This window comes from Onychostoma macrolepis, chromosome 24 (genome assembly GCF_012432095.1).
Source record: "Onychostoma macrolepis isolate SWU-2019 chromosome 24, ASM1243209v1, whole genome shotgun sequence".
Lineage (NCBI taxonomy): Eukaryota > Metazoa > Chordata > Actinopteri > Cypriniformes > Cyprinidae > Onychostoma > Onychostoma macrolepis.
Window position 1 is genome coordinate 4,210,401 of NC_081178.1, and position 27,597 is coordinate 4,237,997.

Consider the following 27,597-nt stretch of genomic DNA (forward strand, 5'->3'; position numbering starts at 1 on the left):
GACGCATGACTTGCGCGCGGACCTTTATGACATCAGCATCAAGAATTTCAATGCATGTATGTCATACACTCTTAAAGATAAAGCTTCCAAAAAGAGGTTTTTGCAGTGATGCTAGAGAAGAACCATTTTAGGTTGCCCTAAAGAACCTTTCAGTGAACAGTTCTTAGAAGAACGCCTTCTTTCACTATAAAGAATTTTGGATGAAGTAAACAAGCAGTAAAGAAGCTTTATTTTTTAAAAGTGAAGGTCGTGTACAGTAACTATCATCTATTTAATCACCTTTTCCCTTCAAATATTACCATTTCATGCAGTCCTGAATTATTATGAGGATATACAAGCTGCATATGCATGATACTCATAAAATAAGACTGTTTAAAATAGTTTTAGAGTTGGCATCTCACACTGCGGGAATTCCCAAGAGCATTTTGTGTCAACTCATTTCTAAAATGATCAAAGCATATCACAAATCACTGTTATGGAACTGTGTTGTGCATTAAAAATCATTTTGAACACAGAGGACACAGGAAACAACAGGATCATATAAGATCAATAGTCCCTTAACACAAGTTATCCACAATGAGATTTACATTTATTCTTCTAGACGATGCTTTTATCGAATGCAAATGACAATAATGCAAGCAGATGCGATTAATATAAGAGAAAAACAAGAAGTAGAGCTGCTAGACCATAGAATACAACAGAATGCAAGAGAGCATTATATAACTGGCAATCAAACAATCAACACATCGCAAGATCACAAAACAGCATTTTAACCATAACATTTTGAAAGTCAGTGCATGAAAATTACGATGCATTTAATATAAAATTAAAAGTAACAGCATCAATAGTCCATGTATGTCGAATACAGATTATCTGTCAATCTCTCAATCAGGAGTATTGCTTTCAAATGTCCTTTGGGCCGCATCTCACGAAGCAATGCCACTGGAAGATGCAACTGAGGGCGAGAGACTATTGCGACTGATTAAAATTCAATCTGTCTCTCTTTCCCTCCGTCTCTCTATCTCTTTAAATAAAGCAGCTAATAAGTCAAGAGCTTCACTGCAGCTTCATTGCATGGGGGGAACAGAAGCGAGAGAAAGAGAGACAGAGAGAGATAGAAAGGTGCTCATTATGCACACACAGCAGTACAGCACTGTAGCCCAGCGTCACCGAGCAGGAGGGGGAGGAGGGAAAGAGAGAGAGAGAGAGAGAGGGCGAGAGAGGTTTGGAGAGAACAGTGCAGGTTTGCTGCAGTAAAAACCTGACTTTGTGCATCCGCTCATTTCTTCTCTCCCTCTCCTCTGTGTGTTATTGTAGTAAAGAGCCCTGGTTGATATGCTTCAGATTTAGTTGCTTTTAAAGTATTAGGCCACTTCGTTCCATTTTGCTCTCTTTCTGTTCCTATCCCATCTCTGTTTGTTACCTTTTCTCCTCCTCTTCTCCAGCAACCCCCAGCAACCCCCATCCCCATCCCCTCGCTTTCCAATTCCGCATTAAGGAAACACAATTCACTGAGAACGACTCTGGAGCCCAGCATCACTTACTTTTCTCTTTTTCTACTATCACATCCTTTCAGCTGATTCCCATTTCATTTCACAAGCACTTTTTTCCTCTTCCATCACTCTTTTTATCCATTTTGCCTGTTTTAACACTTTTTGCCTGCTAGAAACTCATTTCACCATTTTCTGTCACTTTCCTTTCTGTCCATTCTAATTCTTTTTTAGGCAGCTTGGTGAAAGTTAGTCAACTCTTTCAGAACTGCATTTAGACAGCAGAGGACAGAAAGAAAGTCAAGAAAGACGATGGAAATATTGAAGGTAAGACTTTATTCACTTCTTAAAGCAACTGTATGCAAAGGCTGCAACAGAAAACTATTTGTAGTCTAGTTGTGCTGGTTTTATTAGTTTAGAATATACTGTTTTGGTAAGTTTATCATGCTTAATACAGTAATAGTGGTAAGTGCATGAAGTTATGCACACTACACTGAAAAAAAGCAAAACGTGTAGAAACTATTTTTACTCAAAAATTGCTAGCAAATTTCACAATTGCAAACAAATGGCAAGTGATACATTATACTTGAAATCTGAAAGTAGAAAAAGTTTTCACTCCAGTAATCTTTATTTATTTACAACTTTGAAAAATAATTTCTTATCTAACTAGTTATAAAGTTTACACACTTATAACTACATGGTATCCAAAAGAGTGTCTGAAGTTAACATATTGTACTTGCACTAGGAAGCATAAAACAGAATAAAACTGACGTTGTTGCATAGCCATAGAGCTTTCAGATTAATGCATTTAATGCACCATAAAAATAGTGAGTTTAAGACTGTTCAGGTGCATAAATGTGACTCAGAGAGCATGTTAATGAAATAATGTGATACTTAAATGATCCCAGAAGAGGGATTATGAAAGGAAACAATTAAAAAAGTGAGGTAAGTGAATGTGCAGATTGAGGAAAAAGAAGAAAAACTGCCATAAATGTTGAAGGGAAGGATATTTGAGCAAAAAAAGGAAGTAAAAAAGTGCTTTTATTGAAGAAAAAATAAATGCAGACTCAGAAGTTTGAGCTGAGCTGACATCAGCAGCAGCACTGCAGCGCTTAGAGGAGAAAGGGTTACTGAAACGTAAACAAAAAGAAAAGATGATGTTGAATGATTTAAGGGTTGAGAAAACATAAGGATCAGGTGCAGTAAAGTATTTTCAAAATATGAATAAAAAATCTGATTTTCATCTGAATCTGACTTTATAGAATTAATTATGCACTGTCATTTTTTTTTCTAAGTTGTAAATACAACAAAGATTTAAGAAAACACTATTTTGGTCTTTCTACTTTAAAATTTCATATTTAAGTCAATGCGTCACTTGCCAATTCTTTTCAATTATTTGTGTAATTTAGAGTGAAAATTGTCTCTACAACTATTTTTTTTCATTGTGATTTGGTGGTTTTAGTGAATAATATCAGGAACATTTGCAATGCAAAAGTAAAAAAAAAAAGAAGTGCAGAAGAACTGAGAGGGTTAATATTTTACTGTGCCGTGTGTGTGTGTGTGTGTGTTTGTAAAGCAGGTACCAAAACTGAGCTCAGCAGCAGTGATGACGTTTCACTGCATTTATATATTTCTATTTTTTGGAAGGGGAGGGTGTCACAAAGAGAAGGTGAGAAAGACGACCAGAAAAAGAGCAGATAGGCAAGAAAAAACAGGGTTTAGAGAGCATGTGAGCAGTGTGAGAAATCCTGACACACAGGGTGAGGGAGACGAGGTATAATTACCCCGCATGTGTGTGTGTGTGTGTGTGTGTGAACGCATGTCACACAAAACAAGACAACACACTGAGAAGTAAAAATGCTGTTAGCGCTGAACAGGAAATGGAAGCTGAAGGAGAGGGAGAAGGAGAGAGAGAGGGTAAAAGAAGGAGAGAACGAGAGGGGTGAGCAGTGGAGGACTGCAGTGACGCTAATATACATTAGCAGTAACACTGCAGCAAGAGGGGGAGGGAGGGAGAGCAGAACAGATCAGAAGAGACCAGCAGAAGAGAGAGGGGGAGGGGACGAGAGAGAGAGAGAGAGAGAGAGAATTTAAAAGACTGGAGAGAGTGAGTGACTTACGTTCCTGTACTTGGCAAAAAAAAATGGAAAGCCTGTTCATGAAAGAGAGCGAGAGATGGGAACGGGGCTGGAAAAGAGGAACACAAGCAAATGAAATGGATAAAGCAGGAGGTGTGAAGATGAAATCAAGCCAGACGTCATGCGTTACAGTGATTTTATCATGAGAAATAGGTGTTCTTAGCTTAAAACCTGAAGCCTCACAGGTGATTTTAATGTTAAAACGTTTTTTTTCTCTCCAACCTAATATGCAAAGACAACTATTAGGGAATCATTTATAGGTTGATTTCCCTAAAAAAACATTGTGAATTTGCACTGCTTTTGCTCTGTTTATTTGAGCATCACAGCCAGCCTGACACAGCAACACTGACTCAGCCAATGGAGCGAGTTTGGGGCGGAGCTATCTGTTTCTGACCAATGGCAGAGAGGGGGCGTGTTAGATGCAGATTGAAGTTGAATACTGTGCAGTGAACTGTGTACTATTTTTTTTTTAAATAGTAAATGAAATAGCATCACTTAAAGACACAATATGTAAGTTTTCGCTACTAGAGGTCACTTTTTCAAAACAATAACAAAGGCGAAGCTTGATGACGCTATAAAGGAGGATGTTCATGGATGAGGTAATGCATTTTTATTACCTGTACCTTCCACAGTTATTCAAACAGCGAATAAATTATACAGAGAATGCGAGCAAAGAACTTACATTGTCAAAGAACATTATGACTGACTTAAGTCTAGCTCCCCTTATACTCAGTTAAGCTGTCTATACACGGTTTTATGAATGAATCTCTTTCATCATAGTACATCTGCACTTTGTTGTTTATGATGAGAGAATTTGCATGAGAGCTGAATTCAGTTAACGAGCGCGTGCAGTGAATAAAAAACTCATCTGAAGGCCTCTGATTGGCCATTGCATTCATAAGCTCAACGGACTCATGTGTGATTGGTTATAAAGCGCTACACAAAAACGCGTAAAAAAAAAAATCATGGTGCAACATTGAGCAGATCTAAATTTAATGCTGTGTTAATGTCAACACTTTTCATTTCATTTTCATTTTATTTGCAACAGCCGTAATGGATTTAGTTTAACTGTACAGCAGCATTTGTGTCCGTGTGTTGCCATAGTTTCTACAAGCGGAAACTGAGGACAGTGCAGATATTACATCATTGATAGGCGACAATGATCAGGGACGAGTCATTATTTAAAATCGGAATTTCTCTGGATTTACAAATACACAACTGAAATATATCACACTGTGCAAGTAGTTTTTGGATATTTTATTACGAAAATCTTACATATTATGCCTTTAACTAATCCGCTGTGTGTGTATGCGTTTATGTGTGTGTGTGTGTGTGTGTGTGTGCAGGGCCGTCGCTAAGAATTCTGGGCCCTGTGCACTGAATTTGCTATGGGGCCCCCTCATTAGTAATTTGGCCCTGGACAAATCGAGCACATCCCGGCCCACAAATTCCCCCTTGAATGTTTTGATGGGTTATAGGGCCTTCAATTGGAGTGAACAAATAAAACAGGACAGAAACGAACACTGATAGATATTACTGAATTCATGACAAATACAACAATCTTAATAATGCATTTTTGTCACATAGAAAAGCACTTGACAGTAAAGCATTGATTTTGAGCTAGACTGCTGGAAAATTACTGCTAATGAATTCTGTCATCATTTCCTCACCCTCATGTCGTTCCAAACCACTTTCTTCTGTTGAACACAAAAGAAGATTTTGTAGAATGTTACCAAACCATTTTGGTCACTCTTGATTTCTACTGTATGGACAAACATTTCTTAAATTAATTAAATAATGTGTCAGCAATTTAATTAAATGTAAATGTAAAATGTATTTTTTCAAACACCGTATGTTTAACTATTTTTTTCAATTCAATTTGATGAAAATTGCACAGAAATTACAAATTTCATGTTTAAAGGCCACAAAACCCCTTAATTATGATAAAAACACCAACACACATCCTCGAATGGCTTTTATAAAGCAGTGGCAAGAGATTATAAAATTTTTATTATCAAATAGTCAAAATAATTAGAATGAGTGTTATTTTAGTATCACTGATATAAAATTTTTGAATTAGATTTTATTTTTAATATTTTCTGTTTTCATTTTAATTTTAGTTAAAGTTTCAGTGATTTTATTGTTTATTTTTAATATGTTTGTATGGTTTCATTATGTTGGTTTCAGTTTATACGGATTCATAATAATTGATATATAGGTTTTATTATGTTTTAGTTATTTTAGTACTTCAACTTAAACTGAAGTGAAATGAGAAATGTTGCTTTGGCAAGTTGCTAAAATAATATTTATATATATTTATATATATATATATATATATATATATATATATTTTTTTTACAGTTAAAGTTTTTATATTTTAAGTAATTAGCACACAGGTCATCCAATCAAAATGTAAAGTTAAAATGATTTAATTTAAAACATAAAAACAATAAAAAATAAAATACAAATTGAACCTAAGATGAAAATAAGCCTTAAAAAATAAACAGCCTAAATGGATAGTACAACCAAAAAATGAAAATACATGTTGTTATAAACCTGTATGAATTTCATAAAAAAGATGTTTTAAGATGTTTTTAAGAATGTTGGTAACCAAACAGTTTTGTTTTTTGTCCATACAATGGAAAACAATAGGAACTGAAACAGTTTGATTACCAACATATGTTCTTTAAAATTCCACAGAAAAAAGACAGTCACACAGGTTTGGAATGACATAAGGGTGATTAAATTATTAAAGGACATTTATTTTTGAGTGAACTATCCCTTTAAAGCAGCTGGTCTTAGCTGGTTTCAGTTGGTTTCCCAAGCCTGACCAGCTAAATGTGTCCAAAACATTGTTAAAACCCATCCAAAAGATGAGCCAGACCAGGCTGGGAGACCAACAAACCAGTTTAGGCTGGTTTAAGATGTTTCCTTTGTCAAAATGATACATGAAGGACAAAAAAGCAGAGGTCATGAAAAAGAAACAATAGAAAAAGAGATAAAGCGAATTTTGCATGGTATGTATCCCACCACCACAGTTCCTGATCTCTTCCCCAAGTCTAAAAGCCTGGCAGCCGCTCTCATGTCTCTGTCTGGTGCAGTGGAGCCCCGTCAGGCCACGAGGGGAAGTGCAGCAATGCAGAGTGCTGCAGTCGCCTCCCCTTTGCAGTGACACACACACACACACACACACACTGTCCCGCGCCTCACACCGCACGCGTCCCTCTCCAAACACATCTGATCTGTGCGCCAACAATTTCAACCATTCTATCGAGACATTCATCAAAAACACACGCCGGCCCACGTCTTCCTCTCGCTCTCTCCCTCCTTCAAAGGTCAAAACATCAGATCCACTGATGCAGAAAGAAATATAGCATGAATGGGCAGACAGAGAGAGAGAGAGGGAGGGCAATAAAAGGATCTTTTTCCTTCCAGCTAGAGGTCTTATCTCTTGCATGCACGGGGTATTTATTGATACCAAAATACTTCAGCAATAAAACCCGAAAATAAACGCATTCACATCATAAAAATCCTCTCGGATAGAAAGGAGCATCACGTGATGCACTGGTGCTGTGTCTATTTCTGCAGCTGTGAACACATCTCAGACTCTGTGATTGTGTGTGTGTGTGCGTCTCACACTTTCATTCAGCGCTACAGACTGCAGTGGAAAGCAGACTCCATATTGTCTGCTTCAGCAGCTGTGTAGAAAAGCGTTTCCTTCCTTAAGGGCAAACTATCATTCTGAGCTACCTGTGAGCACAAATAGCAGCCCATTATACTCCAAACAAAAGAGCGCGCTACTGCGCCATTGGCTGCCAGAGCAGAGCCTTCCTCTTTTTGGAAACGTGTGCTGCACATTAACCTGTGTGAGATATTACAGAGACTGGACAAGAAATACTGCTTTTAAGGTAACACTTTACAATAAGGTTCATTAGTTAACTACATTAGTTAACATTAACTAATAATAAACTGCACTTATACAGCGTTTATTAATCTTTGTTAATGTTAATTTCAACATTTACTAATACATTATTAAAATCTTGTTAACATTAGTTAATGCACTGTGAGCTAACATGAACTAACAATGAACATCTGTATTTTTATTAACTAACGTTAGCGAAGATTAGTAAATACAGTAACAAATGTATTGCTCATGGTTAGTTCATGTTAGTTAATACATTAACTAATGTTTAACTAATGAACCTTATTGTAAAGTGTTACCGCTTTTAAAATACAGGACTGAGAAATTAAAAAGCCTCTGGTCAAATGGAAAAGAACAAAAGAATGCTGGAAAATATCTCAAATGGAATAATAATGGAAAATCCAAGAAGGAACGGAATTACATATTTAATTCCTAAGAAACCCAAGACAATTCTATTCTGAAATGCAAGAATTGTTAGTAAGATATAAACTTTATATGAATTATCAATAGATTACATTTTAAAATAATCAAAAATGGAAAAAAAATCTAATTATAGTAAACAAAAATTTAAACATTTTGTGTGGTTGAGAGAAGAATAGGAATCCTAAAAAAAAAAAAACCAACACATCACAAAATAGCCAAAATTTGAATGTAAAATCATTTATAAAACGCAAAAATATCTAATATGCTTTGAGAAAGAGAAAGAGAAAGTTAATTAAAATATTTTGTGTGGTTGAAAAAGAAATAATAATCCTAAATCAACACAAAGTAGTCACAAAAATTTGAATTTAAATATTTTTTGTGGTTGATAGAGAAATAATAATCCTAAATAAACACAAAATAGCAAAAATTTAAATGTAAAATAAAAAAATAAAATCTAAATATGCTCGGGTAATCATAAAAAGTCAATTTAAATATTTTATGTGGTTGATAGATGAATAATGATTCTAAATAAACACAAAATAGCAAAAATTTTAATGTAAAAAAAAAAAAATCTAAATATGCTCGGGTAATCATAAAAGTCAATTTAAATATTTTATGTGGTTGATAGATGAATAATGATTCTAAATAAACACAAAATAGCAAAAATTTTAATGTAAAAAAAAAAAAATCTAAATATGCTCGGGTAATCATAAAAAGTCAATTTAAATATTTTATGTGGTTGATAGATGAATAATGATTCTAAATAAAGCAAAAAAAAAATCTAAATATGCTCTGATAATTACAAATATTTTAATTAAATATTTTATGTGATTGGGAGAGGAATAATAATAATATGTAACATTAAAAAAAAAAAAAATGTAAAAGTGTTCAAATTTTTGCTACTAATTTAAATTTAAAACGTTTTAAATTAAAATTTGATCCCTTTAAAAAAAAAAACATTTAGAAAAAATAAATTCACTAAAGCTGCTGCAACTCCAACCATAGTATTTGAAGTTTCATACCTCTGTCTGTCAGTGGAAAACAGACGCTGTGTATAAAACAGAAATCTAAGCCTGCATAGTCCGAGACTGAGAAATGTAAGGGATTACGAGAAATATGAATTGAGTGAGAGGTCAAAGTTACTAAATGAGGGAAGTGTATCGTCTTACAGCGAGATTAACCCCTTCCTCACCTCTGCATCTGAGAGCTCAGCTCTTTCTCAAGTTTAACAGCAATTACAGCAAAGAGCGTCTGAAGAGAGAGAGAGAGAGAGAGACGGAGGAACTATTAGCGGTAATAACAGAGATGAGCAGAGAGACATCGTCATGTGATAGTCACCAGACCCTTCACAACTTCACAAGAACTGTCCTGACTGAAATATCGAAACTACAGCTGTTTACGGGACAAGGTTTTTAACTACTGGAAGCATGCTAAAATAGAAACTTAGGACATAAAGAACATTCAACAGAGTTTTAATGATGATTAAATGCTTCGAAATAAAAAAGCACCCAATTCTAATATCTCTGGGGTTTTGTTGGATCAGGATGTGTTCTGAATCCAACAGTCAACTTTTAAAAGGTTTCCATTTAATATACTATTAACCTCAAGATTACCAATAATATGAGGTCCTAGTTAGAATTCAGAAGCAAAATAATATGACAAAATAACAATCAGAAGCAAATATTACTGCTTCATTTCAGCATTACCACATGTATTTTACTGCCACCTACAGTAGATAAACTTCACACTGTCTACAAATCAATCAGCCTTAAAATCAAGTACCAATTAGAAATATTGAGCTAATAAGTATAGCTCTGATATGTTGCTTCAGAAAAAAAAAAAATAAATAAATAAAAAATGTAACTACAGTAAAAAGATAAGTAAAGGGGAAATGAAAGAGTGAAATGAAAAAGGGTGTTGTGCTAATTACGGGGTATGAAACCAGAGGAGGAAAAGAGAAAAGCACCGAATTGCATCTGAGAACACAAAAAAGAAAAAGAAAAAGAAAAGAAAAACAAGGGGGTCAATAAGGTTTAAAAAAAAAAAAAATTGCAAGGATGCATTTAAACTGATCAAAAATGACAGTAAAGTCACTTATGATGTTACAAATTATTTCTTTTTCAAATAAATGTTCCATTGAACATTTTAATATTCAAAGAATCTTGAAAAAATGTATTAAGTTTTCCAAAAAAATATGAAGCTGCACAACTATTTTCATAATAAATAAATGTTAAACATAATCAATGTTTCTTGAGCAGCAAATCAGCATATTAGAATGATTTTTGAAGGATCATGTGACACTGAAGACTGGAGTAATGATGCTGAAAATACAGCTTTGATCACAGAAATAAATTACATTTTACAATCTTTTACAATAGAAAACAGGCATTTTAAATTGTAATAATATTTCACAATTTTACTGTATGTTAAAATGCATCCTTAGTGATTATAAGACTCTTTAAATATATATATATATATATATATATATATATATATATATATATATATATATATATATATATATATATATATATATATATATATATATATATATTATTATCTTTATAACAATTCAGTCTCACTTAAGTCCAAACAGACTAAAACTTGAAAGCCTAAGTATTTTGTGTCCTTTTGGCCGTTTATTTACAAAAGAACAGATAAAAGTGGGAGAAAATAGGGAATTATATTTCAATCCGTCACATCAAGCCAAATTTAACCTATTTTAATGCAGTCAAATGTAATTCTAACATCTGAAACTGCAGCCTACCTATCATAAAACAAGCACATCAACCAAGTATTACAAAAAACTAACAGACATCCTAATACATCTAACACGTGTTCCTATTAGCTCAATGTGGGATTTTATTCAAGAGCAAGTGCAGCTTTCGTCTAACTTTGAGGAATAAGGATGGATTTTGGATAACGATGAATTTAAATCAACAAAGCATGTGTCAGATCTTTCCGTTATCAACTGGCTTTTTGATGTCTACAGCAATCATACCAGATCACTGGTCACCGAGTTCAACATCCATGGACAGCTCTTTAATTATTTACGGCGTATATAAATAAAACCTGAAGCCTCCCATTTCAGCCTTCTTCCATGCTTTTATTTCACGAGTTCGCACAAGCACTGCTCTGTTGTCTGTTTCTCTCTTTCTCTGTCTCCGTCTCTCCCTGATTACTCATCCCTGCAGGAAAGAGAAGACACTAGTTATCCATGGTGACTGCCTTACACTAGGGCCAATAGGTGAAAATTATCCCAAGCCATCGTATTCCACCTTCAAATCCGCATAAATCTGGCCGTGTGTGGACAGATGCTCAAACAGACCGTGCAAAACATGTGGACATGTATGTAGTGTGTTCTGCCTCTTGTTTTACACACCTGACATCGTGCATGAATGCTGCTTGTGTTTGAATCCTGCTGCAAGAATCAATGTCACCATGAACGCACCAGCATTAAAGCAGCACAAAACAATACTTGTTGAATGTTGTGAAAGAAATGCTCGCCCTAGTTTACCAGAACTCAACCATTAAACACTGGAAACATATGGTATATAGACAGAAAAGGAGTTTATTTGAATCCAATAACAGAAAATTGCATGCAACAGACATCATCACACACAATATACAGACATCTAGTGCACTATACAGACACTATACTAAGCAGGATACTCACTTGACCTGGGTTGAGTTCAGATCATATGTTAATCCATAAGAATAACTCGATGCTTTTCTCAGATCACGACATGTACGCTCCAGTTTTCCATGGCAGGTAATTAAGAGAGTAGTAAATAAGAGCATTAACACTAATGCAAAGCACAACACACACTCTGTAGTGTGTGTGTCACACCTTCCTCCCCTTCATAGGCAGCTCGCACAAATAATTTCACCACCCTAATTTAATTTGGCTGGTTTTCCGCGCGGAACAGAAGGATGATGATGAGGATGGTGGTGGTGGTGGTGTGATATTTCCCCCGTTTTGAATCGCCCTCCTGATGTCTAACACAAGCGGTTCATATTTCAGACAGACGCCACACACACATTCACGCGCGCACACACACTCACGGCTCCTGGCAGAACTGCACCTTGCTCATTTATTTATTTCATTTTTTTTTTCTTTCAGATGTCACGCGTGGGCGGTGGGAGGACTCACGCGAGTTCGGTAGGTGATTGTGACGTAGCGCGCGCAAACGGAACGCAGGCGCTCGCGGGTGGCGCTTCATACAAAAGATATTAATATAGCCTAGTATCTACATCCTGTATCTGAATGGTATAGATTCAGGAATGTAATCAATTTGGTATTTTTGAATGAAAATGAAAAAACAAAAAAACAACTGTGAAGACTCATTGTGACTCGTTATGAAATAATTTTAAGCTAAAATGGGCCACGTTTTGGTAAATGACTTATAATACCATCATATAAGCTATGCATGAGATCTAATGATATTCTTATAAATTAGCATGGGTTTCTTAAATATATTTATATTTTTTAAATGTGAAAAAGTTTTTAAATTATGAGAGTTAAGAGTATCAGCAGGTACCTTCTTGAGCCACGGCACAACATTCAGGTAAAATGGGCCAATATAAAAAGAGAACAACACAGGTAATTTCAGCTTAAATCATTTTATTTTTAACGGTAAATTGACACTATTGTCTTTATTGTGCCATAGCAACACCATAAATGTATTTTATTAAATAGAAAGTTGAATGAATATTTAATTAAACAATGCAATTAAAAATGAGCTGATCATGTTGTGTAATATGCGTTTCTGTGCATTGGTGTCTTTTGTGTGCATGCATGTGTGTATGCTTGTATTATTATTATTTTTTTAAAGACTGTTAAGATTTTGTATGGATACATATCTACAGTAGGCTTATAAATCTATTTTCACCCTCAATTTCTGTCTAAAAGTGTGTGTGTGCAGCCCATTTTAGCTGAAAATTGTGGCCCATTTTAGCTCAACCAGCCATTTCTACCTAAAATGACTTTTTTTCACAAAAATCAAAGTTTCTTTTATAAATTAAACTTTTTTTATTTGAAAGGGCATGTCAAAACAATGTTCATAAACCTTTGCTTTGTTGGTAAGCTTACTTATAATTGCTTTAGTACCCTTATTAGTGATTAATGAAATTTTCCTTGTCAGGCTCAATTACCTTACAATTTCTCTGACGAGCTTCATGTAACACTCTGCCCTGCCCGCCTTAAAAAACTCAGAGCAATAAAAATGATTGTTACATGATGTCAACAAGTGTTGAAGCAACAATGCAAGATCAGTTATTGTGATTTTCTGTACAAATTTAAAGAGATATGTGACCCTGGAGCACAAAACCAGTCTTAAGTCGCTGGGGTATATTTGTAGCAATAGACAAAAATACATTGTATGGGTCAAAATTATAGATTTTTCTTTTATGCCAAAAATCATTAGTATATTAAGTAAAGATCATGTTCTATGAAGATATTTTGTGAATTTACTACTGTAAATATATCAAAACGTCATTTTTGATTAGTAATATGCATTGCTAAGAATTCATTTGGACAAATTTAAAGGCGATTTTCTCAATATTTAGAATTTTTTGCACCCTCAGATTCCATTTTCAAATAGTTGTATCTCAGCCAAATATTGTCCGATCCTAACAAACCATACATCAATGGAAAGATTATTTATTCAGCCTTCAGATGATGTATAAATCTCAATTTCGAAAAATTGACACTTAACACTGGTTTTGTGGTCCAGGGTCACATATGATGCTACAACCTTATTTGGCCCATTTTACCTGATAGCCCATTTTAGCTGACTTCACCCTAATTGCTAATAAAAAAAGAGATCGGATGTGTATAAGAACACTGAAAAAAATGATACTTATTTTTTTTAAGGTAAGTGGATGCAAACAAATTATTTTAGCTACATTTAAATAAACAAATTTAGTTGAAGGTTAGTCAACTAAATTTGTTTATTTAAAATGTAACTAAAATAAATTGATTGCCACTTATCTTAAATTTTAGTAAATTCAATGAATATTTTTTTTCAGTGAATAATATAAAATTAAGTCAAATAAGTAAATATTATTAACAGAAATTAAAAGTAATTTTAAAGTAAATTTAACGTCTCTCTTTTCAATTACACAAAATATTATACTTTATTTTGAGTTCTTTTACAGAAAATGCATGGTTTGGTTTCAAACAAGAGGAGTGAAATGTTACAATTCACCTCATAGTTCGTTGTAACATAAGCTACATAAACAGCTAAAACATTAGAACTAACAACTTGCATGAAAAATATCTACACAGACACACAATAAACAATTTAATTTTGATGAGTTTAACTACAAAGCAGAGAAAGTACAAAAAGTTACTTTTTTACCTCAAAATTAGTTTGTCTCCTCTGAAATCTGTTGCGTCTGCCACAGCGCTCTGCTTCTTCACATGTGGAATAAGGACTAAACTGAGAATGTGTGAAGTGAATCTGATGATTTGTAACTTGTTCCTCATTTGAGAAACTGGAGGTGTTACGAATGACCCATGTTATGGCCATCCCTGGTCTCCCCCTATTTTGCAGGCTGTTTTGTAATAATATCATCTGCAACCAAATATGAAACAACTCTTTCTAGTGGAAGCTGTCAGAAAGAAACTCCTTTAATATCGACGTTATGTTCATACTTTGGACAAACATTACACAAATGTACATAACCAACGGAAATAACTACAAAAAGATGGAAAATGCCAAATCTCTTGGACAAGAGATTAATTCTTAAAGGGATAGTTCACCCAAAAATGAAAATTCTGTCATCATTTACTCACCCTCAAGTAGTTCCACACCTGTATGAATTTCTTTGTTCTGCCGAACACAAAGGAAGATATTTTGAAGAAAGTTTGTAACCAGGCTGTTTGGGGCACCATTGACTTCCATAAGTGGAAAAAAATACTATGGAAGTCAATGGTGCCCCAGAACTGCTCTGTTTCCCACATTCTTCAGAATATCTTCCTTTGTGTTCAGCAGAACAAAGACATTCATACAGGTTTGGAACTACTTGAGGGTGAGTAAATGATGACGGAATTTTAATTTTTGGGTGAACTATTCCTTTAACAAAAGCAAATGTAGTTTAGCAGCATGTAAATTACCCATGGGCAAGAAATATATAGGTCTAAATCAGGTTAGATGCCATAATGAATTTAACAGATAAAAACAAAGCTATGAAAAATAGACTTACAGTCTTGACAATGCCACGCAGTGCATAATGATCCTAGATTATGTCATTTTCACAAATCACAACTTTCGGAACTGTTTTATGGCGTACTGAAAGTCCAAACAAGTTATCCCACATCTGAACGGTCTGTATGTTTAGAGAAAGCCAAAAGAAGCATTTCAGACACAGTATTCAAGGATTATGCTACAAGATCTTGTAACAGTGAAGGTGTATGAATGGTGAGTTGAATGGAAAAATCTTGAATTAACCCCATCACCAAAATCTAATAATTGAACAGTTAATAATAAAAAGTCTGAGTGATCACATCTTTTTACAGTTATCTTGTATGTCACAAGAAAACTAATTTTAAGAGTAAAGAAAAAAAAAAAAAATTTTTTGAAGTGAAATGATATTCATATTTAATAAAAGAAAGTGTGAAATAATTGTCATTCAGTTTTTTTCAGGTGTCTCAATCACTTTTAAGATTCACATACTGTATGGGCAGTTTTGAATGTGACCAAAAAAAAAAGAAAGAAAGAAAAAAGAAACAAGAAATGTCATTGTATAAAATGGTTAAAGCTTTTACAAAGTGTCTCTACTGCAAACTGTAAGAGAAGATGACTATTAAGATACAGAAACCATTTTCTAGTACCCAGATTTTGAAAAATCTTCAGGAAGTTTAATAAAAGCACTATTTCACCAATTAAAACTGCTGTATGTCACTTAAACTCACTGTATAGCATGCTTTCATAAGAACATAAGAAGAAAGAAAATGCAGAACAGCTGTAATGGTGCTTATGATTTTCTGCCAGGACATTTTCATTAAAATACAACACAGTGCAATGTGTTGCAAAATCAATATGGAAAAACCCTTCATATTAACATAGTACATTGCCCCTATTTTTACTGACTTCTCTTAAAGTTCCTTTATTGCTTACTTCTCTTAAAATGCAGTTGTTGAACCGGTTCTCTGGGCTTTACAAAATATCTCTTGCTAGTCGCCAGTGTCGTATCACCTTCAAATGCAGGAGATATGGAGAAAAGTATGTTATTTATAGCATGTCAATCACTTGCAAATTTCCATACAACTAAATTAAATAAGCATGCAAAATTAAGAATGCAAATAAATGGCTCTTTTAATCAAAGGTAAAACAATTAAATGTTCATTAGTTATAGTCACAATGTGGTATTCTCTGATCACTTCAAAAATCAAATTAGAATTAAATACATATAAATGCACCTCTATGAGCATTTAAATTGTAGTCTAGTGCCTTATGCGTGAAATAATTAATTTCTATTTATGTCGAAATATAGAAAATACAATTTTATTGACTATTAATAGGGAGTGAGAAAAATGTAACCTCTGTCTTGTAGTTTTACTTCCCAATTTACTTATTTTCTGTCAGGACATAATCCGTTAAATTTAGAGACATTTCCTTTAATCCTAAAACACCACACAATGCAACACACAATTCAAAATAGGGGTAAAACCTTTTATTTTATTTTATTTTTTTATGTATAATAAAGGTGTTTTATATACTTGGGTTCTATTTGTATATGATGAACCGTTTCTCTGGGTATTAAAATAATATTCCCTCTCTCCACACAGTCTGTCTCCAGTGCCTTATCACCTTCCACTGCAGGTAATCAAAACATATGGAGAAAATCATGTTATTTAGCATGGCAACTTTTTACATACAAATTTACATAAAACAAAAATTAAATCAGCAATTAAAGCAAAAAAGCAAATAAGTGGCTCTTTCAAAGCAAATGACCAATCAGAATCAAGTATTCAATCTTTATACAATGAGGCTGCTACTGCAGTTTTAATAGTACCTTACCATTCACTTGCAAGTTAAGAAATACTGACTTCAGACATCCATTGTGAAAAACGTTGCATCCTGAATCTGACTCTTGAACATTTCTCAAAGTCAGAGCAAGATTTCCTCTCTTCAGCTCCTGGATGGACAGACTCACTCGCTTCTCATAGTCATTGTTTGTTATCTCCTGCCCCTTATTATAATGATAAATGAGTGTTGTCCCTCCGTCTAAGCCATCTGATGTCCAAGCACTGGTTTCAGGTGAGAGATGAACAGGTAAGATGATGTCTGATCCAGGATGAGCAGATATAATACGAGTAGGAACCATGAGTTAGAAGTCTTCAGCTGAAGAAAGAAATACATTTATTGTCAAAAACACGAATAGTCTATAACCACACTCCTAGTCATAAAACTATTGTGTATTAATCACCATTTTCTTTTTTGATTTACCACTTGAACTATGTTAGAACTTGCATTTATATTTCTTCATGTGGCAGACACATACAGTTGCATTAAACCAAAATAACAAAATAAACTGCAGTTTTGCTTTAGCCAAATAAAACAACACTAGCTGTTTTGGTGTGTATAGATCTTTTTTTTCCCATTTAGTGTCTGATCATCCAAAAATGTTGCAACTGCTAGAATGTAAATAAAGCCTGCAGAATACTTCCAGCTGATATGGAGAAAAACATTATTTTGTACAGTCTGACACCCATGGATGACCTCACAAATATAGAGGCCCTTCTGTGTTCTCCTGACGTCTCTGAGATTCAAAGACACATTTCCATTGTGAAGATCTTCCAATGAGAGACTCACTCGACCCTCAAAGTTTCTGTTCACTCTCACCCGTCCATCCTGATAATGACAGACCAGATCAGTCTTATTCCACCACTTGATCTTCATTGAAGCAGCACTGATAGCTGTCTCAAGATGACACGACAGAACTGCATCATCTCCAGGATTAAAATATACAATGCAAAACTGGCAAACAAGAGACAACTCTGAGGAAGAGACAAGAGAGAAGTAAATAAACATTATTTCTGTCATTGCTGTCAAACAGAAAAGAGTAAAACAGTCAAATCATAAGTCATAGATCACATTTTTTTTACTTGCCTTGCTTAGTTTCTGAAACTTCTTTAGCTTCAGCCATTTTTAATATTTATGGACCTCTGAGATGGAAAATTTACTGTCGGCCTAGAAAATAAACAATGACAATATCATACTGAATTTATATTAAATGTTGATGTTAATTGACCTATAACAAACTTGCATTATAAATGAGGGGTAAATTAATTAAATTCAAGTGAATTCAACAAAAGCAGTTAAGCATGGATAAAACAGATATAGTATGTAAACATGCTCTTATATGGATGCAACGATTCTTCTCATTTATTATTTTCATGACTTTATTTACAACAAGCAGTTCTAATAAACTGGAAGCAAGGCAGTGTAATAACGTAGCATAATATAAGTTGGTCACAGTGATTTGTAAAAAGTTTAATCACATATTCACACTATAGATTTGAAAAGGTTGTTTTCATTGTCTTTTTAGTTTGAAACATCCCCACAGATTATTTCATGTGAACAGATACAGAAAGTAATGTAGCCTTTCTGTAGATTTCCCTAATGATAAAGCGTGTAGGCTATATCATATGTGACCCTGGACCACAAAACCAATCTCAAGTCGCTGGGGTATATTTGTAGCAACAGCCAAAAATACATTGTATGGGTCAAAATTATCCATTTTTATTTTATGCCAAAAATCATTAGGATATTAAGTAAATATCATGTTCCATGAAGATATTTTGTAAATTTCTTACTGTAAATATATCAAAACTTAATTTTCGATTAGTAATATGCATTGCTAAGAACTTCATTTGGACAACTTTAAAGTCGATTTTCTCAATATTTTGATTTTTTTGCACCCTCAGATTCCAGATTTGCATCTCAGCCAAATATTGTCTGATCCTAACAAACCATACATCAATGGAAAGCTTATTTATTCAGCTTTCATATGATGTATAAATCTCAATTTAAAAAAATTGATACTTAAGACTGGTTTTGTGGTCCAGGGTCACATATGAGTAGGATGAGCAGAAATACATGGTATTCAAGAAGCAACAGTATTAAAAAGTAAAAATATAAGAGGAAAACTTAATCTGAGGATTATCTAAACAATATACAAATATATTAAAAACAAACAAACAAACAAAAAAGTATCATACAATTTGGCAGAAATTTATAAAACTATATTAGGCTTCTTACTGCCCTCTGCTGGCTAAATATACATACAACAATCAAGCTCTCTGGAATAAATTTGTAAATACAGAAGGATCCAAATTGATGATATCTTTAGAAGAACCTAACTTGCAGAGATTAGCTAGATTATATAAAATCTCGTATGAATCCCTATTTCTTACATTATTATATCGAAATATTCCGGTTGAATGTAGTCCTATTTTTACCTATTAAATTATTATTATAAAACAGTCACTCATCGTCAGAATTCACAGAAATAAGAGACGCGATGACAGCACAGAATATAAAACTTATTAATTTTAGATAGTAACTTAACTTGGGGTTCTATTGCTCTTTCACCCAAAATCCGTCCAGCTCACCTTTCACTAAACCAGTCGAGTAGGTTTTGAATTGAAGTGTGACTCAACAAAAAGCACAACTTTTTAAAATTATACTAGCATGTCACCTTTCAACAGAATCAATGAATTCAGTTCTCGTAGGCCTACTAGAAGTCGCGCGCTTCCTGTTGCTAAGCAACCGCCTGCCAAATTTCAGCTCGTTATGTGTGTGCGTTAGGGATGTGCATCTAGATGCATAGCCAACGATTCAATACATTAAAGATACATATGAAGCAGCCACCGATGCGATGCGATACGACTTCGATTCGAATCGATTCAACACAATGCGATTCGATGCAATACCGTTCAATGCAGAAAATATGATCACTTTTAATGCCTCGAGGGCTGTTTCATAAAACAAGTTAACCAAATAATCAGGCTTATTTCAGTTAGTCTGACGCATTGTCAAATGATTTGGTCTCATAAAGCAAATTTAACATAAGCCTAGATCAAGCTTGGAGTCACTTATGCTGGGAAACTAACCTGGGGGCAGTTGCATAAACTTAGCCACCATGTTAAGACTGTGTCTTAAGAGCTAGTTTGACCAGCTAGCAGTTGCCAAGGGGTAATACGTCTTACTTTTCCAATACAAATAAGACCAATCTACCTTTTCATAACTGAATTTAAAAAGTTATGACCAGTCTTCAAAAAACAAAAAATTATATAGGCTATATATTTTATATAGGCTATATACTAACTTTAATTAATTAATTAATTTTTTTTATTTACTTATTAATTTTTTTTTTTGAAGACTGGTCATAACTTTTTTAATTCAGTTATTAAAAGGTAGATATATAGGTGACTAACTTTTTAAGATTAGTCTAAACAGTTTATGCAACTGGGCCCTGGTCTAAAGCAGGCTAACTGTCCGGCTAAGCTGAGTTCCTCTAACACTGACCAATAGGAACACAATGATATTACCACTGACTCTCTCACATACTATTAGCCTATTTGACTTTTTTTTTTTTTTTTTTTTTACAGTTTCTAGCCATGCAGCCTTTCTCTCTGGTTTTATGACAGCTGTACCTTTCATAGTTTGTAGAACAGGTAGCAGAACATTAGAACATTACAATCTAAAATTGCTCTTTAAATCATTAAAATAACTAGGTTAAATAAAAGTTGAAATCACTGAATTAAAAATGAAAATAAATAAAGAAAATGACTATATTTTAACTGCTAGTAGTAACCAGTGATGGGAATAACGGCGTTACTAACGGCGTTATTTTTTTCAGTAACGGGTAATCAAATGAATTACTGTTTCCCCCGTTACAACGCCGTTACCGTTACTGACAATTAAATCTGGCGTTACTATATTATATTATTAGAATTTAATTTTTCAGTTCATCTGAATGGATGCGCAGTGTAGCTGTATTTGACGTACCGTAAACTCTAGTGTGAAGGCGCACGCCTCGCCGTCGCTTTCTCTCACATACACGCACGCAAAGAAAGATACAGAGCAAGAGAGTCTTTCATAACATGCAGAATTGACGCACTACATGTAAACGATATTCTTTGTTGTATTTTCCTGTCAAAATAACAGAGTTCCTTTGGAATTCTTCAGCTTTTAAGAACTGCCGGTTTCTCTGGTAGTGGGCGGAACTAATGCGCAAGCGACAATCTCATTGGCTGGCGCTCACCTATTATCGTCTCTTGTTTGATTTCAGCAAATCAATTCGAGCGAACGCAGACAACGTGATTAATATTCATGAACCCAGCAGCTCATTAATCCTTAGTGCGTTTTATATTGATGACAAATATGCATTCATCCTTGGTTATTCTAATTACTAAAGTTCTATCATCATATACTATTAAATTATCATAATATTATATTATAATGCTTGACTGACTGATAATAAGTGTCAGTAGATAAATAGTGTAGATTAATGTACAATGTTTTATAATAATAATAATTTATTCTTTTTAGTGTCCATTTCATTAATTTAACATATTTAATATTGGGGGCATCCAAAGTTATTTGACATTTAAATTTGTATTTATTTATTTTTTAAAGTAACGCAATAGTTAGTTTCCCTGATAATTAGTTACTTTTATAATGATGTAACTCAGTTACTAACTCAGTTACTATTTGTGAGAAGTAACTAGTAACTATAACTAATTACTTTTTTAAAGTAATGTGCCCAAAACTGCTAGTAACACACATTAACTCATTTGAGCTTAGTAATTAGGACTGTACTAGTTTACATTTGAATTAGGCTACCTATTAGTCCCAGCAGGGCTGGATTGGTAATCGGGCATACCGGGGATTTTCCCGGTGGGCCGACGCACTTTAGGGGCCGACAGAATGTTTTTTTTTTTTTTTTTTGCCAAAAACTATCACGCAAGGACAGCGAGCAGCCAGTGGCCCATTGGTTTGTCTCCTGTATTGACAGCATAAACCACCCAATGCCAATAGACGGAGCGATGAAGTATTTAGTATTTCCGGCATTTAACCTATAATGTGTGTGCGCGCCATGAGTGTAGAATACGTAGGCCTAAACATTTTTTAATAAAACGTAAATTCGTCCCCCGCGATTTTTTGGCCAAGTCAAGTCAAGTAGCCTATGTTCATAGAGGTTTCCATGGGCCAATGCGAATAAATGTAGATTTAAATTAAGAAAGACTCGATATTGTTGAACCTGATGTTTTAGTCTTAGGCTATCCAAAAAGTTTTTGAACAGTAAGAATTTTAATGTTTTTTAAAGAATTCTCTTCTGCTCACCAAGCCTGCGTTTATTTGATACAGCAAAAGCAGTAATATTGTGAAATATTTTTTACTATTTAAAATAACTGCTTTCTATTTGAGTATATTTTAAAATGTAATTTATTCCTGTGATATAATGCTGAATTTTCAGCATCTTTACTCCAGTCTTCAGTGTCACATGATCCTTCAGGAATCATTCTAATATGCTGATTTGCTGTTCAAGAAACATTTATTATTATTATTATTATTATTATTATTATCATCAATATTTAAAACAGTTGAGCACATCTTTCTCTGGATTCTTTGATGAATAGAAAAATCCAAAGATCAGTGTTTATCTGAACTAAAAAGCTTTTGTAACATTTTACACTATACCATTCAAAAGCTTGCAGTCAGCATTATTTTGGGGGATTATAGAAATTAATACTTTTATTTAGCAAGGATGCTTTAAATTGATCAAAAATGATGATAAAGACATTTATAATGTTACAAAAGATTTCTATTTCAGATAAATGCTGTTCTTCTGAACTTTCTATTCATCAAAGAAACCTGAAAGAGCAAGTAATAATTAACATAGGATAAATCACAACTGACATTATGGTATTGTAAAACAAGTCAATGTAAATATTTTCTTAAGTGCATAAATCACTTTCCCAGTATCTAGTGCATTCTAGCACATGAAAAGTTGTAAATCAGGTTAATAATTAAATGTTTTATGTCATTGAATTTAACTTGACAAGTTTTGTGTTGAATAAGGTTGTATACAGTTTCTTGTTTCTTTGTCATCCTCAGTATATTCTGTTTATAATTTAGTTAGTAGTAAGGAAAGAATGAAATTTATTTTGTTCTTTTTTTCTTTATTAATCCATGGACTGTTGATATAGGATGTTGTTGCATGTGGGAGAAATAACATTCAAATTCCATCAGCAACATTCGTGGCATGATATCAATCACCACAGAAATAAATGTCAACTTGTTCCTTAGTTAAGCAGTAAACATTTAAATACGCACTATTTCAGTGGTCTTGTCACAAGGCTTCAACCATATCTATGTAAAAATTACTTGATGAATTTTTCTGTGTAAATGTACATCCATCGTTTCTTTGTGTCTTTCTTTCTGCTGGTAAACCTATCAATTTTTGTAAGACCCACATGGACAATCTATATCAATTAATTAAAGATGATTTATTTTCTGTTGTGATCAACATACAGTAGTGCTATAAACATTGTGAATAGAGTTAACCACCGAACCCGGAACATCCCTTTAAATATGATTAACATTTTTTTTGAACTCAGGACTTGAACTCAGGACGCCCAAAGTGCAACGAGGCTATTGGTGCTGACAAATATGATTAACAATGAATTTCTAACTACTTTTTTTTCTAAAGCACTATAAATCAAACAAAAGACAGTAAATCAGGACACTATAAAAAGAGCATGAGGGGCTGTGGGGATGGCAGAGCAAAAGCTGGACACGAACATCAGTGAAGAATGAAGGTTTTATTGTGTATACTACTGCTGTTGGAAACCTTTGTGTTTGTCATACAGCAGCAGGTAGACAGAGGACTCAGTGAGAATGAGATCAGTCAACAGCTTAGCTCTGAGGACAGAAGACAGAATCCACCTCAAACAGATACTCTGAGAGATGACGCTCCAACTGACAGCCAACGATACTGCAATCTAAACTTCCCTGACATCCATGCAGCACTGAGAGAACTGACCGCCACGGTTACAGAGCAGAAAGCAAACATCAGAGATTTAGAGATGCGACTGAGGGATGCTGAGAAAACTGCAGAACAACAGACGGTCATCCTGGAAGAGCTGAACAAGAAAAACGATGGTACATCTCCAAAGCATTCACTATTTTATCAGTGATCCTCAGAGTAAAACACCAATGTGATACTGTAAATGTTAGTGTAAAACTGTATACTGTGTAAGTTGTGTTATCTATTATAATAAGCATTATAAACACCATTCAACTCAATCCTTATTTCTTCACAGAAATTTCAAATCTTACTCAGAGTCAAGTGGAGGAGCTGAGAAAGGAAAACAGAGGTATTTGAATTACATTAAATTCAGTGTTTGCATCCTCAGTGTAAAACAGTAATATATCACAATATTGCTTATGTTTCTCAATCACAGACAGAGAGATAGCTTTTTCAGCTGCACTGTTGGAATCTGGTGGTGGAGATATCGGTCCTTTTACCACTGAAATCACACTAACCTACAGAAAAGTCTTCACAAACATAGGGAATGCCTACAACCCAATTACAGGTAATTATCAATGAAATGGAGTCATAAGGGCGAATAAGGGAATTAAATGATCTGCCATGTTTCAAAACTATTACACTGTGCTTGGTAATTAAGCAATCATACAGGAAACAGCTGATTCACTTCTTTATCTTTTGCTGTTTGCTTTAGGTATTTTCACAGCCCCACTGAAAGGAGTGTACAAGTTCAGTTTCTCTGTCTATGGTAATGGTAATCCCACATATCCATCAACTGCCTTCATTGTTAAGAACGGAGAGAAGATGGTTGTAACACATGGTTTTCAGGATCAGTTCGTTGTAAACTCCTCGAATGGTGTTGTGTTGATCCTGGAGGTTGGAGATGTCGTCTATGTGAGACTTTGGTCGGGAAGGAGGATATTTGATAACCAGCATAACCACAACACCTTCAGTGGTTACCTACTGTTTCCTTTAAGAGAACAGGAGCTTTGCAGAATGTGATTCCAGTAAAACTGAATCTTTAAATTAACATTGTAGTATTACCTTATCACCTGCAAAATTTCCGATATTAATTAAAGACACACAAGACATTTCTGTAGATGTATGACATATTACCAGGACCAAGTTACCATATATAATCAAAGACAGAACTAGTTCATTTGCATTGTAGTTAATTTTCCATTTTTCATTTCCATTTGCATAGTAATGTGAAAGAAACTTTTAAAGCATCTCATTGTCTTTTTGACTTACTTACTTTATTTACTTTCTTTTCATTCTCCAGTCTTTTTTGAAACGGTGTTTGATTTCCAGCCTCAAGATATTCTGCTCTACTTCCCATGTATTCTCACTCTTCTGAAACTTAAAAATAAACCAGATCTGAAGATGAGTCCATGCCACTTCATAACAGCTGTTTTTGGAAAAACAAAATTCTAATATTTCCAACATGCACAATATTTTAATGTTTAATGTGCAAACTGAAAATCACTTGACTGTGAACTCAAGTATGACTACAAAATATGGAAATAATGGTGTTATCCAGTGTACTAAGTGTATGCATTCATGTGGATATAAATCTTACTTGTATGATCAAATTGTTTGTCTTGTATCACGAATATTAATAAATAAATAAATTCAGTTACTTTCCACCTGCTGAAAACAGCAAAACGTTTCTAGATTTTTGTATGCTCCGTTTGAAATGATGATTTCTTACCTTCTTTCACTTACTGTAGTCACTTTTGAGAATCTGCACAAGAATTATTGAATCGTAAAGGATTGCATCAATGAAAACAAAAATCTAAACTGAATATTCAATGCATTAGTGTAATTGATAAGTTTGTAAGATGAATCTCCAGCAGGTGGCAATAAGTGGAGGACAGAAGGGCAGCAGGAGTTCAGGAGTGGGCAGTTGAAAGAACAGAAAGATTGTACAAACTGGATGTGTGCACCAGAACATCTGCAGCAAACGTCCAATCACATGAAACACTGAGAGTGTCGGTTTGCTTCACTTCTCACAAGAGAGTTCACACAATTCACTTCTATGCGTAAGATTGTAATGAAAAATATCAAGAATTTAAACACATTTAAAAGGCAGGAAGAAACTTCACTGCTGTACTGAAAGAGAAGGCAAGTTAATCAAATGAATTATTTAAATGATATATGTTCTAAATTAGATTAAAATAAAACATGTAGTCCTGAGCTTAGTTACTTTAAAAGTTTTACATATTGAATATAACTGAATTAAATATATGACTCGTTAAGCTTTTATTAGTAGGCTATATATTTAAATTGTACTAAATTAAAATGAATGTGTGCTGTGTGCTTTCAAGGAGGTACATTGTGGAGTAAGAATATGAAAGGTAGCCGAAGTGTTTAAAACATACGTGCACAGTTCAGCTGAATGACAAAGATGTTTTCTGTTCATCTGCTTCTCCCATTTGCTTTTTTAACACCGACTCTCGCTCTAATCAGATACAACAATAATTTATCAAGTATTTATTGCAATATGTACTGATAATTACATTCACAAGCGTACAAGCGTTTGTCATTATCATTTGAAGGAAATGACATTTTAAATACCCAAGTAACTTCTTAATGATTATACTGAGGAGCAATCTTAATGAATTCTTAAGATTACAGCAACGTTAAGAATAAAGTGTTTGTGATTTGTGATATGATTCAACTGAATTATATGCTTTAACATAATTATGAAATAGATTTTTATGTTGCATTCAGTATTAACAAAATTTAAAGGTGCAGTAACTGATTTTGAGGACGTTCTTCTGAGAAATCTCATCTTTCCCTATAGCTTCATGACAGCTTCCGACAGCTGATGGAATGATTCCAGATGATTGCAAAATGTGCTCAGACATGATCAAATTGATCATACAAATACAAGATTGTTCTATTTACATGTTTAAACCTAATGAAATTAGTAGTATATCTTTTTGTGGTTGTTTAATTTCAAAATTTGCTAATTGCTCCCTCTATTTTCTTGTTTGCTTTGTTCCATCTTTGCTCTGCCTTGCTCTGTCTCGTGATCTCCTTGGTGGTTGTGCATTTCTTTCAGGTGCTGTGACTGATTGTGGTGTTCCTTCTCTGTCTAGTACATTGTGATTGTACAGCTGACAAGGATCTCCATCTCTCTGTGACAATACTCTGTCGTGTCCTTTCTTGTGTCATTTGCATTGTTGTTCCTGGGTTCACTTGTGCTTGTGCCCTAGCTCTTGCTGATAAAATTGCAGATGCTAATGTTGTGTGTTGACTGCTGCTCTCTCTTTTCATTGTAATATTAACACACAAGCAAAAAAAACAATACATGCATGACTAACTACAAATGACAAAACTAATGCAGCTGCAAATTGTATTACAGTACTGTGACCTGGGTCAGAGGTGGGTATTTTGTCTGAGCTGATATATCACATATAAGGCAATCACAAAATACTTCTGTTGTTTTTATATTTAGCTAACATTTTGTTTCTTCTAAACTAAAGCCACACACAAACCTTTGTAGATATTTAGATTTTCATGAAGACGTTATATGTGACCCTGGACCACA

The 27,597-nt window shown here is 34.0% G+C and overlaps 2 protein-coding genes and 1 long non-coding RNA gene across 13 annotated transcripts in view; 1 reads left to right on the top strand and 2 right to left on the bottom strand.

Moving 5' to 3' along the window:
* kcnc3b (potassium voltage-gated channel, Shaw-related subfamily, member 3b) overlaps positions 1-14,689 on the bottom strand; it is a 73,471-nt gene extending 58,782 nt beyond the window's left edge. For 3 of the 8 annotated variants that reach the window (XM_058764937.1, XM_058764939.1, XM_058764938.1), the window contains exon 1: positions 11,650-13,792. The gene's annotated coding sequence lies outside the window, so the exon portion shown is untranslated. Of the gene's footprint in view, positions 1-1,544; positions 1,634-9,165; positions 9,225-11,649; positions 13,794-14,335 lie in introns of those variants that run through there. The other 5 variants (XM_058764935.1, XM_058764934.1, XM_058764933.1 and 2 more) reach the window with 5 other exon arrangements.
* On the top strand, positions 1,692-25,682 carry LOC131533013 (complement C1q-like protein 2). 3 transcript variants are annotated; one of them, XM_058764992.1, is made up of 5 exons: positions 1,692-1,817; positions 23,863-24,154; positions 24,316-24,369; positions 24,457-24,588; positions 24,736-25,459. In XM_058764992.1, exons 1-5 carry the CDS (start codon positions 1,803-1,805, stop codon positions 25,041-25,043), a joined length of 801 nt encoding a protein of 266 aa, XP_058620975.1. In that variant the 5' UTR covers positions 1,692-1,802; the 3' UTR covers positions 25,044-25,459. The 3 variants fall into 3 exon arrangements, with proteins under 3 accessions (XP_058620975.1, XP_058620976.1, XP_058620974.1); XM_058764993.1 differs by lacking the exon at positions 1,692-1,817 and having other exon boundaries at positions 23,782-24,154; positions 24,736-24,789; positions 25,324-25,682; XM_058764991.1 differs by lacking the exon at positions 1,692-1,817 and having other exon boundaries at positions 23,782-24,154.
* Positions 15,070-17,975, bottom strand: LOC131533026 (uncharacterized). 2 transcript variants are annotated; one of them, XR_009269024.1, is made up of 4 exons: positions 17,825-17,975; positions 17,000-17,323; positions 16,699-16,795; positions 15,070-16,174 (listed from the first exon to the last, which is right to left on the bottom strand). It is a non-coding gene; the product is annotated as an uncharacterized LOC131533026 (long non-coding RNA). The 2 variants fall into 2 exon arrangements; XR_009269023.1 differs by having other exon boundaries at positions 16,699-17,323.
* Positions 25,683-27,597: the final 1,915 nt, after the last annotated feature.

Bases quoted from the DNA above. Each gene is read 5' to 3' on its own strand.
- LOC131533013 (XM_058764991.1), top strand. From the start codon at position 23,806: ATGAAGGTTTTATTGTGTATACTACTGCTGTTGGAAACCTTTGTGTTT. The intron at 24,155-24,315 runs GTACATCTCCAA...ATTTCTTCACAG, and splicing joins GCTGAACAAGAAAAACGATG to AAATTTCAAATCTTACTCAG. The intron at 24,370-24,456 runs GTATTTGAATTA...TCTCAATCACAG, and splicing joins GCTGAGAAAGGAAAACAGAG to ACAGAGAGATAGCTTTTTCA.